The 17,010-nt window shown below is 38.5% G+C and overlaps 1 protein-coding gene across 1 annotated transcript in view; it reads right to left on the bottom strand.

Annotated features, from left to right (window-relative positions):
• Positions 1 to 17,010, bottom strand: part of LOC146484850 (cap-specific mRNA (nucleoside-2'-O-)-methyltransferase 1-like) — a 23,212-nt gene extending 6,202 nt beyond the window's left edge. Inside the window, exons 1-18 of the mRNA XM_085104319.1 lie at positions 16,694 to 17,010; positions 15,597 to 15,703; positions 14,593 to 14,751; positions 13,626 to 13,781; positions 11,158 to 11,250; positions 10,256 to 10,327; positions 9,511 to 9,605; positions 8,696 to 8,768; positions 8,075 to 8,201; positions 7,596 to 7,661; positions 6,890 to 6,999; positions 5,905 to 6,001; positions 4,504 to 4,636; positions 3,731 to 3,845; positions 2,732 to 2,799; positions 1,851 to 1,907; positions 1,467 to 1,527; positions 889 to 957 (exon numbers count right to left, since the gene is read on the bottom strand). Of these exons, the coding sequence (XP_084960445.1) occupies positions 889 to 957; positions 1,467 to 1,527; positions 1,851 to 1,907; positions 2,732 to 2,799; positions 3,731 to 3,845; positions 4,504 to 4,636; positions 5,905 to 6,001; positions 6,890 to 6,999; positions 7,596 to 7,661; positions 8,075 to 8,201; positions 8,696 to 8,768; positions 9,511 to 9,605; positions 10,256 to 10,327; positions 11,158 to 11,250; positions 13,626 to 13,781; positions 14,593 to 14,751; positions 15,597 to 15,703; positions 16,694 to 16,775 (1,740 nt within the window). The 5' untranslated portion in view covers positions 16,776 to 17,010. The remainder of the gene's footprint in view (positions 1 to 888; positions 958 to 1,466; positions 1,528 to 1,850; positions 1,908 to 2,731; positions 2,800 to 3,730; positions 3,846 to 4,503; positions 4,637 to 5,904; positions 6,002 to 6,889; positions 7,000 to 7,595; positions 7,662 to 8,074; positions 8,202 to 8,695; positions 8,769 to 9,510; positions 9,606 to 10,255; positions 10,328 to 11,157; positions 11,251 to 13,625; positions 13,782 to 14,592; positions 14,752 to 15,596; positions 15,704 to 16,693) is intronic.

Raw genomic sequence — 17,010 nt, 5'->3', positions numbered from 1 at the left:
ATTGGTAGGAGTGGCCTACAAGTTAAGTCTAAAGGAAATGAAAAATTCACCGTCGTGTGTTCACGTTCTCCACAAAACCTTAAATGTGGTCATTTCACGTTGTTGTTTTGAAGAGGACGGAAAAGAAATGTACCAAAATGTAAAACGCACATGCGGAGCGATTGTTTTTGCTCATTAAACATATTGTTTTGCGGCGTTGTCGTTGCCGTTGCCGTCGTCGTTCCCTACTTAAAGGGACATTGTCACGGTGATTTTGCCGTAACAGTGTTGATCAAGACTGCACAAATAATTGACTAGTAGGAACCTAATTTTAACATGATATTGCTCTTAGAGCACCGGGAGGAAAATATGAAATGATTTCTCCGAGAAAGAATAAACTAGAATCAGCTTTTAGCCATTTTTCCAAGATACACAGCAGGAACTTGACAAAATTGGCCAATTTTTTTAAAGTTGCAATCCATTTCCATCCTAGCAATCCGCAGCCAAAGGTGAATGAAACCAGTTTCCGCGAACTTGTAGGGTTGTTTTTAACAAAACTGAACCATTATTTTGACGTTTACATCCACACCTGCATTATTATTATTATTATTATTATTATTATTATTATTATTATTATTATTATTATTATTATTATTATTATTATTGGCTGTTCAAAGTGACGTGCCAAAAATAGGTGACATTGTCCCTTTTCTCTAATAAGAGACAAACAGTTTACTAAAAAATAAGCGAAAAATCGGAACAACGTTTCGGTGTCATCTTGTCGTTCCGTTTTTTCGCTTATTTTTTAGTCAATTGTATTTCTAAATTTAATCTTATTAGAATTAAGAGAAAAACAAAAACAAAAAACGAAGATGCAGAAACGGCAGGAAATGATAAATAGAGACTTACTTTCCAAAGTTCATCAAACTTAACGTCGGTATCTGGGGCTCTCGTAGCTGCACGAGCCTGCTCTGGAATCTGAAGGAAGAATCAAGTGTGTTTATATGAAGATGAAAGAGTGGTGAGAGCACTTGCCTCTCATCAACATGACCCGGATTCGGTTCTCCAGCTCGGCGTCACATGCAGATTGAATTTGTAGCTGGTTTTTTCCAGCTCAGAGGGTTTTTCTCCAGGCCATCGGTTTTTCTCTCCATTAACCAAGATTTCCAAATTTGTATTCAATAGTTCTGGCTATAATATCATTCAGGACCTGCGATGAACGTCGATAGCTTTTCTGCCCACTGTAAAATGCAGAGGCACGGTCCTCTGCTGCTAACCAATCAATTATGCTTTAACTTGCTTTTATCAGCTACTAATTAATTTTTTTCGATCTTTGCCCCTTCAAGCAAACTGCGGTCATTCTGAGTTGGGGCAAGCACGGAGATAAATTGAGCAGCCGTAAAAAACGATAACGATCTGGTCATATGAACAGGGCGATCCGCCCGTAAAATACACTTGAATTGAATAACTTTTGGAACTAACTTTACCTTCCACCTTTCTAAACACTGTTTCTTGACTTCTCCTTGGTCATAGTGTCCAAACAGTGTCCTGAAAAGTAATAAAGGAATCGTCTTCACACATGACATAACGCAGATGGTCTACAGTAAATGCAAACCAACAGCAAATTACTTCGGGTCGCAACTTTTTTTCCAAGGCCCTTGCAAAATCCAAAATCGTGGGCGGCGAAGAACCTGGTACACGAATCGTGGAGTATTTTGTCACGTGCAGCACTTGATATTCTTCTTCGCTGCACGTTTTTCGGGACCAAAGATGATAAACAAAACGCCATTTTGAATTTCGCGAGGCCCCTGGGGACAAGGTTGTTCTGTTCAACAGCCAATCAAAAGACGCCACGTAACATTTCAACTTACGTGTCTTGGACATATGCTCTTAGCTTCTTCAGTGAGTTTGCTTGAATCTTTCCTATCCTGAAACGAAGAGATTGCTAACATTTCAATAAATGTGTGATTAAAACAAAATCAATATTTGAAGAAGTGAATGACTATCGCAGTTCTTTACACAACGTAAGTAGATGGGAAAAGAAAGCCTGAATTCACAAAATGACCAGCTCCCAGTTGGCTTAGTAATTCAATTGGTAGAGCACTGCACCGGCATCACAGAGGTTATGGGTTCGAATCCCGTTCAAGCCTGAATATTCGCATCTACTTAAGTTCCGTAAATAACTGCGAGGGTCATACACTTATTCAATCTTTCATGCGCAGTTCAAATATATGCATTTCATATATTCCACTTACAAAATCAATATTTGTCACATGTTGTGCAGAAGATTTTCACTGCAAACGCTTCTCCGTCTATGCAACTGAACTGTTTTATGAAGCCATACTTTAACAAGCGGACAGTTGTCTAAGTCTTGTTTGCTATAAACGGTATTTGGGCCTTCCTGCACTTTAAATTATCATTTCATCTGTGGCTGTTTAAACCACTTAAGCAACAAGCCAAACTGGGGCCAAGTGTTTACACTTAAAACCGACAACCTGGGGCCAAATTAATAAAAGGTTCACACTTGTAGCTAATCTCAGCCCTTGTTATTATACGCGCATGCGTCCAACAAACACTGTAGGAAGTCTTTGAGATCATTTTCTGTATGCGTGTGTAAAAATTACAAGGGCACAGTTTGTTAGCTACAGGTGTAAAAGTATTAAGGTCTGTATTAAGCAGTAAGTTAGCCTTTCAGATTCTGGAAGGTAACCGTTGAATACAGCTGAGTAAAATTGCGGATTAAGTACACTACCTGTGATTTGACTCGGCCATGTACATTGAAAATTCTTCATCTTCCAACAGAAGGTGCAAAGGAACAATCTAGAAACAAACAAAAATGTGCAATACAGTGTTTTCATTCACGTGACTACCGGCCATATTGGTTTACTGAAACAAAAGAAAGTATTTGCACAACAATAGAGTTCAATTCCCAGAGGTTTAGTTTGGGACACCAACATGGCCGCCATTTCTTCGTTTTGGGACACCAAAATGGCCGCCGTGACGTCATGTGAAAACACTCTATAAACCATCAGCAAAGGTGTGATTTTTTAATTAAAAAGAATTACCTAACCGTAAATTTTCTGAAGACCCAAAAAAACAATTTGTCCATATCATCTTTGTCATCTTCACACGTAAAAAAAAAAAAACATTAAAACACAGTGCACATATTTGTTATTCTAATCCTGTATTTCCCATTATGAACATATTAGTAGGCCTAGCTGCACCGTTTCTAAGCTCTGTTTTAACGGGACCCTGATAACCTGCAGCTCCATTGTTTTTTGTGTCTGGGCCCATTCTTTTCCCCTCTCGACCAATAACGCGAGACGTTGCAAACGGTGCAGGTCGCCAGGAACATATATGTAATCATGGTAATCAGGGGTGCTTATCATTTACATGGAAAACCAGGAATAATTCCAGTTGAAAAATCAAATGGTACGCATCATTCCATTTGGAGTACTTCTGAAATTATGGGCTTCTGGTTAAAGTGATACATTTTTATTACTCCTTTTGGGATTTACAGCTGATGCTCATACATTTTGCATGTTATCCATCTTCTGTTAAGACAAGCTAAATTATTTTTTATTTATCCCGAAAATTTCCATCCGGGTGGTTTGCGTAAATGGTAAGCACCCCTGGTTTCCTCTCTTTACACAAACCAGCATTTTGGGAAACAATGGACAGAAGTTCCACTTTGTGGTTCCCCACTGCCATTTCCCATTTTTTGTTTGTTCATTTTGATTATTTTACCAACCTCATTGACATCCTCTGTACCTTCGCCCTTTAGCCTGTTGATTCTTACGTTCACGTTGAACATGTAATCACGCACGTCCTGACTGTTCTCCCGCAGACCTTTGCAGACTACGTACCTAAAGGAACACGAAACAGGTTTGGTGAATTTAAATCTCTGACAACAGATCGACAAGAAACAAGTTCCCCAGTTATTAGCAACAACAATTAATTTGTACTGTCTCTTGACTTGATGACTTTCTTTATCCTTTATCCAATTTCAATGCAAACAAATTTCAAAATTGGTAGTTTGAAGACGTCAATCATTTCAATGTGTTAAAATTGTTATCTTAGCGAATTGACTCACACTGTTGAGCATTTATGTAAGCCTTGCTTGTTGTAAAATTTATAAAATAAGTTGCCGTTAACTGCACAATCAAAAATGTTTGCAGGGTTAAATGTTTGGACTATGCTTTTGATCGGACGGAAAATGTTTCGGACATTTTTTCCGTCCGACACCTTTTTTGTGAGTAATGTAATAAAGTGGTCAGATTAATGGAGTTTTTTTAACAAAACAAAATGGAAATGATCGGTTGTATTAACATGGGATGGGGAGGAGGATCAGAAGGTGGGGTTTAATGGTATTCAAACTGTAGGGAGAAATAGGATATTGATCACATCCACAAGACAACTATTAAACCAGAACTGGGATGATAAACCAAAATGAATGAGGGGAGGGGTACTAATTATGTAGCAGTTGCAACGATATTCAGAAAAGTTTTACAAGACAGCTTATACCTCTCTGAATTAGCTGGTCTGCTAGTGACGGGTTTAAAGATGTACAGTTCATCAAAGACTCGGTACATTAGGTACACCAGGCCAATACTGAATGGAGTGAATAGATCAAACACCTTGCACACAAAATGGCCACCTAAAGTTAAATTAAATGGTAATGAAATCAAACCAGTTAGCATATGTCACGTGGAACTAACTTCAAACAAGTAGCTCTAGACAAGAGCTTGCGACAGGTGCCAAAAGCAGTAACTCTGTAACAAAGGTATTTGCATTTCTGTGTGTTTATTCCATCGCTTACATGTACAGAACGAACCACGAAACAGAGCCCCCTTCATCTAGTGGGCAACACAGAGAGACCCTGACTGAAAACGGGTATTTTTCACACTCGTAGTTTGTGAAAGTGTAGTGAAATTGCAGGGAAGGAGCGGTTTTTCACTGTGCCATAAGTATTCAGCATTTGCTTTAGGTTTGCTTTACCATGCTCTGTAACTGGGTAGCAAAACTTGTGGCACTTTGTCAACCAATGAGAAGCAACAGTAAAACCAATCGTGCCTCGCTCGCACGCGTTTTCCCGCGCTTGGCGCCGGTTACATGTACGTGTCTACAATTCTGGTTGGTTTGTTCTACAATTTACGTCTGTTATGATTGGTCAGAGTAACATTACTTTGGTATTGGCTTCCAGCACAGCAAGGGAGAATTGTCTCCGTAGCTGCACTCAATTGAAATCCACTCTAAGGGAAATTAATGGGGTAAAGAATCATCCAACCCTCCCAAACAGGGGATCAGATTTATGTTTTTGTGATGGGCTGCAGTGGGGAAAAGTTGAGAGGCAAACCAAGGAAGACATGAAGAAGAGGGTTGGAGAAGAAGGTGAAAGAAAAGAGTTGGAGCTGACGCGACACTCGGAACTGGAGACACATCGTCAAGACGGCCAGAACTGGCACCAGTGACATGCTTCTAAGGTGATGTGTGGTCATGCACAAAAATAGGGAGCTTTAACAAATGATGATGGCGAGGTAGCGAAAACGTCACTGTTAAAACGAATTCGCGTTTTTTCAAACGTCGTCGCGATTATTTCAACTCGTCTTACGTGTCAAATGTGAGTGAAATTTCCTGGAGTTGAATTCTTCGAGACCGCACCTAAGTTTAGAAAGAGAAAGAAATATTCGTTGTCGTGTGTTTACGTCCCCCATAAAACGTCCCATCAGGAAATTTCACGTCCTAGTCGTGCAGTGACGGCAAAGAAGTGTAATGCACATGAAGAGTTTTTGTTTGGTATTAAGCCTGTTGCTTTCTTGACGTTCTCGTTGCCGTTGCCGTCGTCGTTGCTAAAGCTTAATAATGATCGATGACAACTAAGTACTACCTTAAGCCATAGTTTTGAAAGCTAAACCTGCAACTCACCTGATCTCAGGATGGACAGTGCACAAAGGAACTGACACAGATACAACTGTTTACTCAGGATTTCCTGGATATTCTCCTGTCCTTCCACTGAAAATCCCTGAGAAAAAAGTACACATCATCACAACGAAGGCCGGCATAACACAAGCTTGAATGTATAATGAACCTATCAGTGTAAATTATCGATTTAAGCCCTAACAGTGATCAGCATCAAATTTCTCCTTGAAATGTCAATGCTTATTCGTCCCCTGAGGTCTCGAGAATTAAGGATATCATCAGCCAAGGTGAATTTCGAGAATTAAGGATATCATCAGCCAAGGTGAATTTTCGTTCATTTTAATAACTTCTCCCGAGTACTTTTACGAGAAAACTATGGGGACAAGATAAGAGAATTTGCCCTTTGATAATTGGGGTTAAAGAGTTAAGCTAGAGGGGAGTAAAGGTGTATAGACATGGGGCATTTGACATATTTTTTCACTCCTGCTGTTGAGCATTTGAAGGTCAAATTTACAATCCTTGTGGATTTAAAAGAGAAATGAAACACACAGAAAGTGAAGATTTACCATGGTTTCTATGTTTCTATATTATTTATGCTGGGGCCAGGGTGGGGCATTATAAGAACAATGATCCTTCACAAAATCAAATGCTCACACCCACCCAGCCTCTCCTCCAATGCCTTAAGGTGGGGGTACACCTAAATTTGGATGGAATTTTCAGAGGTTTAAGGAAGGGATAGAAGAAAGAAAATGATTTTTGGAACACTAACAGACAGTTGATACCCACGCAAGAGCACCCCAGGTTGCTAGTGGACTAACTTGGTATCCGTCTATTAATTATTAACTACAAATTCTAATTTTAAAACTTCACTAAATCTTCAATATTTCTTATTTCTCTTAATTTTACTACTCTTTTAAGAAAAACTTATAATTATTATTATCATTATTATTATTATTATTATTAGGAGACTCTCTCGCAAACATTATCCTACCCCATCAGCCATCACAAAATGGACTCCCTTGCCATCAGTCGACTCCATCACAAATTTTCTAAACACCTCCAGATTATCCGCATTGAAAATATCTCCATCATCATTCACACCTGTAGAAAAAACATAAGCCTTTCAACTCCCAAAATTTTTACTAATGAAGCTGGAAAATACTTGCAGCATCAACACATTCATTCTATGTGAAGAGACTCAAAAGTTAGAAAAATCAACACCACAAGAAAACAATCATCAACAGCTTTCACTTGCATGGTCATCACACAATTGCTGTCATAATGTTTTCGTCCACAGTCTGGACACAAAACTACTTTGTACAAAATACACCGTCCTGCAGTTAACTGTCTCATAGACACAGGCCCTCCTGTTGGAGCTGTCATGAGTGTTTCATGAGCAAAGCAACTTCACAACAGTGAGTAAGCAAATGTTCACCAGCTTCAGACCTCCATTTACTAACTTTTAACTCACACTTTGCTACTTGTATGAAACATTCTCATGAAATGAAAACAGGGGGGCCTGCTTGAAGCCTAACACCACAATCTTTAGCATATACTTTTGACAGTCACATTCATTTTTAATTAGTAAAATACATTGAGTGATTTTGTCCATGCCACAAAAAAGTTGCAATGTTGAATCTGATGTCTTTGCACAGCACATTATAATGAGTGTCATTTCCAAAACGTTCTGTCCTTACCATAGTGTGGCTCAAATGTTTCTGGTGTTCCTGCTAAAAACTCCTCAAGCTTAAAATCATTGTCACCTTGAGAGACAAGTATAACACTGTTATACATCTCATAATTATTTAATTAAGCAGCTTTATTGGATTATATAATTCTTATTATTAATAGCTACATAATTGCTGGTTCCTTCCCCAGCCTATATTTTAAAGCAAAAATAGGAGCAAAAATGTACAAATAAGATGTTCATTAATTATTCAATGGAATGGTGCTTATTTAAAGGAGATACAGAAATGAATTGGACAGGCTTGGATAATTTTTGAAAGTTCTGAAGTTGTGGACAGATCATTGGCTAAATTGCACATTACAGTCAGTCTGGTTACCATAGAACATATTCAGTTTACACTAAGCATTAGATGTGACCACTTAAGCTTGGAAAGACTTGTGGAAGGCTGCAGTACACCCTGTACTAATGCATTGCTCATATTGCTATTACCTCTTAAAGTGAATCCAAATCCTTTCGCTTGCCAACCCTTACGCCACAACACATATTCTGAGAATCCTCCAGGGCCAGCACACAGATCAGCAAAGTACAACAGTTCATTTGGCCCAACCACATCTCTCTACAAATAATTGTGTAAAATATACAGTTCATGAAGCAGGCTTGGAGTAATTGGGGTTTCCTGTGTAATGCATTTGGATGATGTTCCACCATCTGAGCATCTGAGTGACCACTGCCGACGTGTAGCTGTACCCTGACCCCCGAAGAAAAACAGAAGGAGGGAACTCCTCCCGTTTTTCTTTGGGGGGTGGGTACGACTACACGTAGGTTAGAGTTAGCTGGGCCCCTCCAATCAATCTGCTGCAGAATTCAAAATGAAAATGATTGCAGAACAAAACTTTGCAAACTTAATGTTGGTGTTTAAACTGTAAGAAGTTATTTATTATTTCGAGTTATTTATTATGTAACCTATTTTTAAGAAAAGTTGGTGTGAAGTCTCACCACTTTACCGACTTTATTAAATGTAGATGCAGATGTAGAGGTAACTTATTTAACTGGATCAAGGAATTACTGTAGGTGCATGTCAAACGTTCATCAGTGTATTATAATACTTACTCCTCCATCATCTTTGGGGTTGGTAAACATGAAGTCAAAAGCAGCATCCATATTAGCCATTTTCATGGCTGCTCTGTTGGTTCAATAGCAACAAAATATATAAATTCTTGACAGATGTTAATTTATTAACATTTTTCAGTCAGTGAGACAGGCAAACATGTACTCAGAAAAAAGAAAATCCGAGTTCTCACGACAGGAGTCAAACCTGTGACCTTCCTTCCAATTGCTACATGTAGTTTGGATGAGCTAAGGCCATTAAACCAGGTTCATGTGACAAACATCCTTCATACCGTTACAATTTGAATGTCAATGCATGGTATATCTGAAAGAGTTTCCTGTTTGATAACCTGTTGTTGGTGCTTTTCAGTATCATGTGAAATCAAGTGGTGCGTTAATTTTAATGCAATAAAGTTGGACCTAACACAGGCATCAACACTGCTCAGTGTCAATTTAAGAAAGTGTCTGTATTACAGGTTTACATGAAGGTAGAGGTTAAACTAGTTTTGGTATTGCTCCAACTAGAATAAAAGTAGATGTCCATATATAAAGGAGTTATCTGCAATATCAGTAGAGGTCAGTAGTAGATCTATGGAAGAGGCAGCCTACAGTACTTTTATGCCTCCTAATGCCCTCTTCACAGCCAACTTTTTACCAGAAAGAATCAGGCCTGCAGGGGGAAATTTTTTAAGTTCAGACACATTTCAAATGTTGATGAGTGCCTGGAACAACTATTCACAGCATGCATTTTCTCTAAAAACCTGATTCCATAATAATAAATAATTATATATTATCATGGTGAGTAAATCTGCATTCACCTGTTTTGAAAGATAGCTCCTCTTATTAACTCATAAGGATTTGCTCTTGTTCTTGCCTTAAGGAACTCATCACCAGAAAGGGCATCAAAAACACTCTGTTGACAACATAATGTAAATACATTTAACAAGATTTTCAAAATGTTTTGTTAAAAAACAAAGAAAAACTTTATTGGTCTTATTATCTTAGCATAACACCGTACCAGGTGTTACTTACACTTCTTTATGTCACATTACATGTACATGTACAGTAACTGTGGCGAGGATCGATGACAAGTAAATGATTGACAATGATCAAAAGACAACAGCCATTGGAGGTAACCGTAAGGTAAGGCAAAGAAGCACCCATCCCTGACAAGCCCAGTTGACCCACAAGACTGGTGATTAAATCAGTTTCTGTAACCATGAAGAACTGGGAGTAGCATTCCCCACATGGGATGCTAATCCATCACAGGATACCTAGAATAATGTGACTGGGAACATTTCTACTACTACTCCTGGGCTGAGTTGCTGGAATCATGGTTAAATAATAAGCGCTAACCATTGGTTAAGAGGTATTAAAACCTATAGGTTGTCATGGTATTTAACCCGGGTTAGCGCTAACCATGCTTCGAGCAACTTGGCCCTGAAGTACCAGTACTACTTGCGTGGAAATTCCTTTGAATTCCATTCCTTAAAGTGCTACTAACAATTACTGTTAGTAAATATATCATTATTTCTCTTTAGGTATAAATAATATTAACCAAACCTTGCTCTTAAGAACCTCTGTTAAAACTTCTTCACTACAAAACTGTGTTTCATCGTCGATTGTTAATTTTTTCTGAAAAAAAAAGTAAAAAAATTAATATCATATGTTTACCCTGTTTTTAAAAAATATGAACTCTGAATGCAACAATTCAATCTTAGTTCACATTAACAGTCAAGGAAAAAATTATGCAACAAAAAGGCTGTAAATTAAGGACAATTTCGCAATTTGTTATTAATTTAATAGCTAGACTAGAGTAGAGTAGAGCAGTCACTTTCTCAGGACTCTTAAGGACTGTAGCACGTGATGGATCAAACAAGTGGCAAAGCCCCAATCCCTCCACATTCACTTTTCTTATTTGCATAATTTTACCACCAGTTTGCGAGCATTGCCGACTTTCATATCGCAGGGGACTGAATATGAGTCTGTGTATTATGGGATATGGGACACAACACCCACATAGCCAGAAAGAGCACACTGAACTTTACAACATCCTCAAGTTTGGTGTTAATCAAGCCAATATTAGACGAGATACAGCCATTCAAAAACTGCAATTTTTACTATGAAATACATGCGGACGCTGGACAAATTGTCCGTCACGTCCGGCTATCCATACATTTCTTAGTAAATTTTTTAAAGTTTTTGAATGGCTGTGTCTTGTTCAATATTGGCCCAAATCGCACCAAACTTGAGGATTTTTTAAAGCTCGATGTGCTCTTTCTGGCTGTGGGAGTGTTATGTCCCATATCCCATAATACAGACTCATACCCAGTCCCCCACGATATGAAAGTCGGCAATGATCTTAGGGGAAAAGTACAACTGCTCGCAGCCTATTAATAAAAATAAATAGTCCAAACTGTGCACAATCTAGATGGATGTTTGCCATTATAAAGAGTTCTGATTACCTTGCCAATCTTGATCCAATCCTCCATCTCTTCTCTGGTTGGAGGGAGTCTGGGGCAAGATGGAATGCAAGCTTTGTGTTCTACTATCACCACCTGACATGAATTCATAAAATTAAATTTCAAACAATTATTGTTTTTCATTATATTCATTTATAATAATAACAATAAATTATTAATAATAATAATGATAATAATAATAATAATAATAATAATAATAATAATAATAATTCAATATCTAATTAACCGCCTTTATTTACCTTTGGCAGTGTTTCTAGCACAAGTGTTAGTGAGGCTGAGCATCAAACTACACAAATTGAACATAAGATGGTTAAGAATCCCAACTGGCAGGAGGCAGACCAGCTGGCTATTTACTTGTATTGCATGGCCGAGGAGTTGACCTTGGGGCTACCGAGAAACAACTCCTGATAGTGGTCAGAGCGGGACTTGAACCCGGGACCTCTGGATCTTTCCAGTCCAGCACCCTAACCACTCAGCCACCCTGCTCCTACACCCATAACATGTACTTCCATTTACATGTAAATGCTGTGCTTTAAGTGACTGTGTTTAACTTAATTACTTTCAGTTTTTACTTTTCTTCAAGTTTGCTCTAGATTATGGTAATGAATCTACATAAAAGAGGCATAGGACATTATGTACAGTACCGCCTAGAACTATAGACCCATTTGCCGCGTCGTTGCCGCGGGACCTACTCGCGGGTTTCCCTCGGTATTCCCGCAGTAGGACGCTTTTTTACCTAGGTTCGGTTGCGGTATGGCTCCAAAGTTGCCGCGGGAAAGTTCACCCAGGTAAAACCTCGGTAAAGAAAAGACGTGGTAGAGTTTGAATACACTTTTGTCTACTTTGCTTTGTGGTTTGGTTCGTCAGCTTCTAATGGCAAAATCGCACCGAAGAACATTAACTAGGGGTGACGATCATTTGCGATACACATACGATTCTCGGCCCTTGAAGGCTTGAACCAATTTTAAAGAAAATGAGAATCCGTTTTCGAGTATGCGACCACATTTGAAAAATCCTTTGAGGAAGATTCTGATTTAATATCTCAAAACTCGGTATACCCAAAATATTTGAAGACTTCTGGTGGACAATGGGCAATATTCACTATCGAAGCTTCGAAGCGTGCAGATTTGCTCAAGAAAAAACAAACAAACTTGAATTTTCGACACAGTCTGTGGAGTTCCGTTTGCCGGGCCTTTTAAAATCATTTATAAATTGAAAACAAATAATATTTCAGCATGTTTTGTGCCGCTCAGCGCCCGAATAATTGCAATTCCAACACATTGTCGGTCATTGTCACTCGGACTCCTGACATGACAAGCTGTTTGATGCAACACGGCAGTGTTCCAGAATGTTAGTCCGCTGTTTACGTTGTATTTTTTGCCAAGTTATTTCAATTTTAGGTTAAGAGAAGCAAAAGAAAAAAAACTGACCCACGAAATTTACGGATTATAAAACATATGTTCGCGCGTGACGATGTTATTGTAACTTGAAACCCTTGTGTCGACTTCGCAAATTTTGTCGCTTGTGTCTACAGTCTATTTTAAACCTCTTTCTTTTAAAATGAACTTGGCACTGCAACAAGAATAATATTCCCTCTCAACATCCGATTTTTTAGAACACAAGCTTGCTCTAAAATTCAGGAGATATTTTTAGCAGCTGTTTGGTCGGACACGTACTAAAAAAGCTGACGAATCAGAAGCAGCGGTTCCCACGAGTGCAAAACAAACGTCAAACTTGCTCCTATGCAAATTACGGTTAATTTACAAGATGTTTGCCCCGTTGCTTGTATCGAAATGAACAAATTAAGAAAACTAAATTTTTAAAAAGGGATTTTTTATGACAATTCAGCGAACTCTCTTTCGTAAACTTACACTGAGTGTTTTGAAAAGCAGGTAAATCAACGTACACGTATTTCACTGCGTATTTAACATACCCTCGGAGATACACGTTACAAGCTTCTTTCAAGTGTTGGATTGTTAGTTACTTTTATTATCTCTGAAAAGACGGAATACAAACATTTGCCGAGGCAAAGATTCAGGATTTCAATATTTGAATTATTACGCGAACTACCCAACGCCATTTTGACTTCGAATCACTCCTTCGATTAAGCACCGATTCTTCGCACCTCGAACACTTGCAGTATAATGTCTTCACTCACGCTAACGCTTATTTTAGAAATGCAACCAGTCCCCATTGTTCTTTCCCACGGCACGCCTCGTCTTTTCGCTGCGGCAAATTTACCGCGGCACACTGTACCTCGTCTTCACCGCAGAACGACCGTGTTTTCACCTAGGTGGACGCGCGGCTGCTACCCGCGGTAAAGACGAGGTATGCCCTAGTCCCGATGGGTCAATAGTTCCAGGCGGTACTGTAAACTGTCAAATATAGTAGAATTTTTTAAACAAAAACAAAAAAAATAGAATTTTTAACCACAGCATAACTCTACATACCTCTTCTTCCTCCTCCCATGTGAAATCTCTATCGTCAAAGCCTTCAACCCTGAAGCCAAGACCACGCCTTCCACGCTGTTGAGACGCCTCAATGATATCTGCTCTTCCCTGGCCATACCGTCCTAAGCCTCTTCCTTGCTCAAAACCCATGCTTTCCTTGGGAAAGGGAGGAAAATTAAATAAAAGATAAGACATTGAAAGGGGGCTATTTGTAATTACTTATTATTACCTAAAGGTTAATAGCCAAGGATCACATTTTAATCTCCCATAATTATTTAATAATTATTTTGTTCATGTCAAAAGAGCCCTGACCAATGGAGAAAAGTTCCTGAAAGATTTTGAGCGTTCAGACTCTTTCCCTTGTTTGCCAATGCAATTCTCAGCAGGGCTGTCAAACTCACACGTCTTCAAATATGGAGAAAATGACTTCCCCGGCCAGCAATAACAAAGTGCCTTACAGAGGCATCGCATCAAGGCCAAATTCACGGGTTCAGTGGGGGGTGGGGGGAGACATACATTACACAGTACCAGAAACAACGCTACATGTAAACATTTCAGATTTTCTTGTCAGAAAGTAGAGTCTACGACAAATAGCAAACTTTTTCAATTATCCGGGAGATTACAGACATAAATTTGGAGACCACAAGATACGGCTCAAAATCTGGAGATTACAGACATCAATCTGGAGACTGGGAGATACAGTTCAAAATCTGGAGACTCCCAGATTATCCGGGAGAGTTGACAGCCCTGTCTCAGGCAATGTTATTGGTTCTGAAATGTACCCATTCAAAGGGTTTTTGAATAAATACAGTAAGTTTATGCTTGATTCTCAATAGCATATTCTTTATAATTATTGATTAATATTGATATTAATGCTGACTTCATCATTGATCAAAGAGCACATTGTTTGGATTACATTCTTTAGTTTTATGAGTAGCACAAATGTATGAATGATATAATATAATACCATTTGTCTTTGAGCAAAGTCGCTGTATGTTGACTCTGGCTGAGATCCATCGTTCTGAATTTTGGACATTTCATCTTTGATGGTATATCCTGGTGTTTTGTCCTCCATAATCTGGCTAGGCTTGCCAAGACCTTCCCCTTCCTTGTAACCCATCCTTTCCTGAATAAAAAGAAATTGAAAATACTCATTCGAATAAAACTCATTTCGAAGCCAAACGAATCAAGCTAAAGTTGAAACTATTTGTGCATTTGTGTAATTTATGCAAATATATCTAAATTACATTTGAATATACTGGCATGTAAATTTTAAGTAATTATACCTGTAATGCAAATTTTTCAACCTCCCTTTAGGATGGTCACGTTAGCACACTAAAACACTACACCGTGATGTACATTTTGTATGAGTTCAAGATCTTTTAATGGCAGGAACCCAGATTCTAACTGGGGTTTAAATAATTATCAAGAATCACTTAGGATAGCACTCTAAAAGGATAATTCCTTAGTATTTTTCATAATTATTTTACCACATGAAAAACATCTAATACATAAATTTAGACAAAAAAAAAACCAGATATTGAAGATGTAGATGACAACATTACCAACAAGTGTTGATGTAACATCAATAGAAAGTTTCTCATAAATTTCTTTTGTTAATTGTGTTTGCATGCTCCATTCATTTACTAGTCATGCTTATGAGGGGGGAGGGGGAGGGGGGAGAGGGGATGACACATACAGCTGTATCGGTAAATATCTAATAGTAGATTCATGGGTGATGGGTACATGTACATGGCATGTTTTGGGTTGGGGTGAAAGCCTCTCAGCAACATCCCTCCTTATACACATGTATATACCCCAGAAGATTCATACTTCGTTTGCGTCATGTTTACTCCCATGCCACTGGGAATAAAAAATACGACATTTCTGTAAACACCTCAGACAAATTATCAGTGGTCAGCAAAGTGGTTGCTGTTGTACCACTGCGCTGGATCCACACATGATACCTACCATTTGCTTCTTGACAACATCGCTATAGATTGGTTTGTGATCATATTGAAGGAAGTTAGCGTATGAAGGAGAATGGAGCTCATCATCAGAATCACTGCTTGAAAGACCTGAGGAACATAACATGAGGAAGATGAATAGTTTATGTGAGAAATTCCTAAAAAAATGTACACTGCCTGATGTTTAAAAATCACTTTCAAGCTGGTCATAGCGGTTACTACTTTCATCTTTCAATTTAGTAGTGCATGCACTGGAAGAACCACTGGTCTGGAACCTGGGCATATTTTGGATTTTTTTTTTTTTTTTTTTTTTTCATATTTAACAAACTGGCAATTGCCCCATGGTGGGGACAAATGAGCTGTTCAAATGCCCCATGGTACATGTTCAAAAAATGACATCTTTGTTTCCAGGATATCCCTTCATTCTAACAAATATTACTTCTGGCCAAACTAAGGGCATTTTCCTTTTGGCATTACTGGCTGGCCTGAGACTCAGGTCAGTTTATAAATGAAATGTACCAATTTGTAAGTTTTATCCAAGTCCTTCAAATTTCTTCAAAATAGTGGCACCATTTTGGAAGTGATTATTTTTCAAGATTTTCCAGCACCATCCTTTCAAAATGACGCATTCGATTGACAGACTGGCCAATCTGGGTGGCCAGTTCTGGCAAATGGAATGCATCCTAAGTCTCAAGTAAGCTTTTGCTCTGATTGTTGCTTCGATGGCTATGACTGTTCGTTCCCAGCTCAATTTTGTGAAGTTAATCACAATTTTATTCAATGAAAGGCAGGGATTGTGCTGTGAGGTGAAAACCAAGAGTCCGTCAAATTGAGTGCTCACTAATGAAACTGACTGATGCACTTACAAGTATCTATCTTTTGACAATCTCAGATAATGTAGGACCTAGTACAAGGAAAAAGGAATTCCAACGTATTCTGTAGTTAAGCCAAGGAAATCGAGGTTTCACTGCACATGTACTGAACAGTTGACCACAAGCTCTAACTATGTTACTGTACTGTCTAAAATTAAGCTTAAGCTTACTTAACAAGTACAAGTTAACAAGTAGCTTCATGATGACACTGTATAGCTAGTGTACTCACTTCTTTCAACTTTGATTTTCTTCTCTCCTCCTTGATTAAGAGCTGAACCATCAAATTTACGCTTCCTTGCATCAGCCATCATGAAATGTTACTCGTGCAATTCAAATGATGGCATTAAACCCGGAAGCGATTTATCCCTGGCCTTTCGAAATCAAACCAAACTCTTTCCTTATCTTATAAATAAGTACGCCATATCTCAATGAAAAGCCATAATTTGGAAAGCTCTTCTTGCTATCCTTGCCTCTCTGATAAAGTAGTCAAAGCAAACTGTTGAAATTCTTCATAGCAATCCACGTTTCTTTGCCCACTCCTCTACG

The sequence above is a fragment of the Pavona decussata genome, unplaced genomic scaffold (assembly GCF_977016875.1).
Source record: "Pavona decussata unplaced genomic scaffold, jaPavDecu1.1 SCAFFOLD_29, whole genome shotgun sequence".
Taxonomy (NCBI): Eukaryota; Metazoa; Cnidaria; class Anthozoa; order Scleractinia; family Agariciidae; genus Pavona; species Pavona decussata.
The sequence above is the reverse complement of the archived record's forward strand: the minus strand, read 5'-3'. Positions and strand labels throughout refer to the sequence as shown.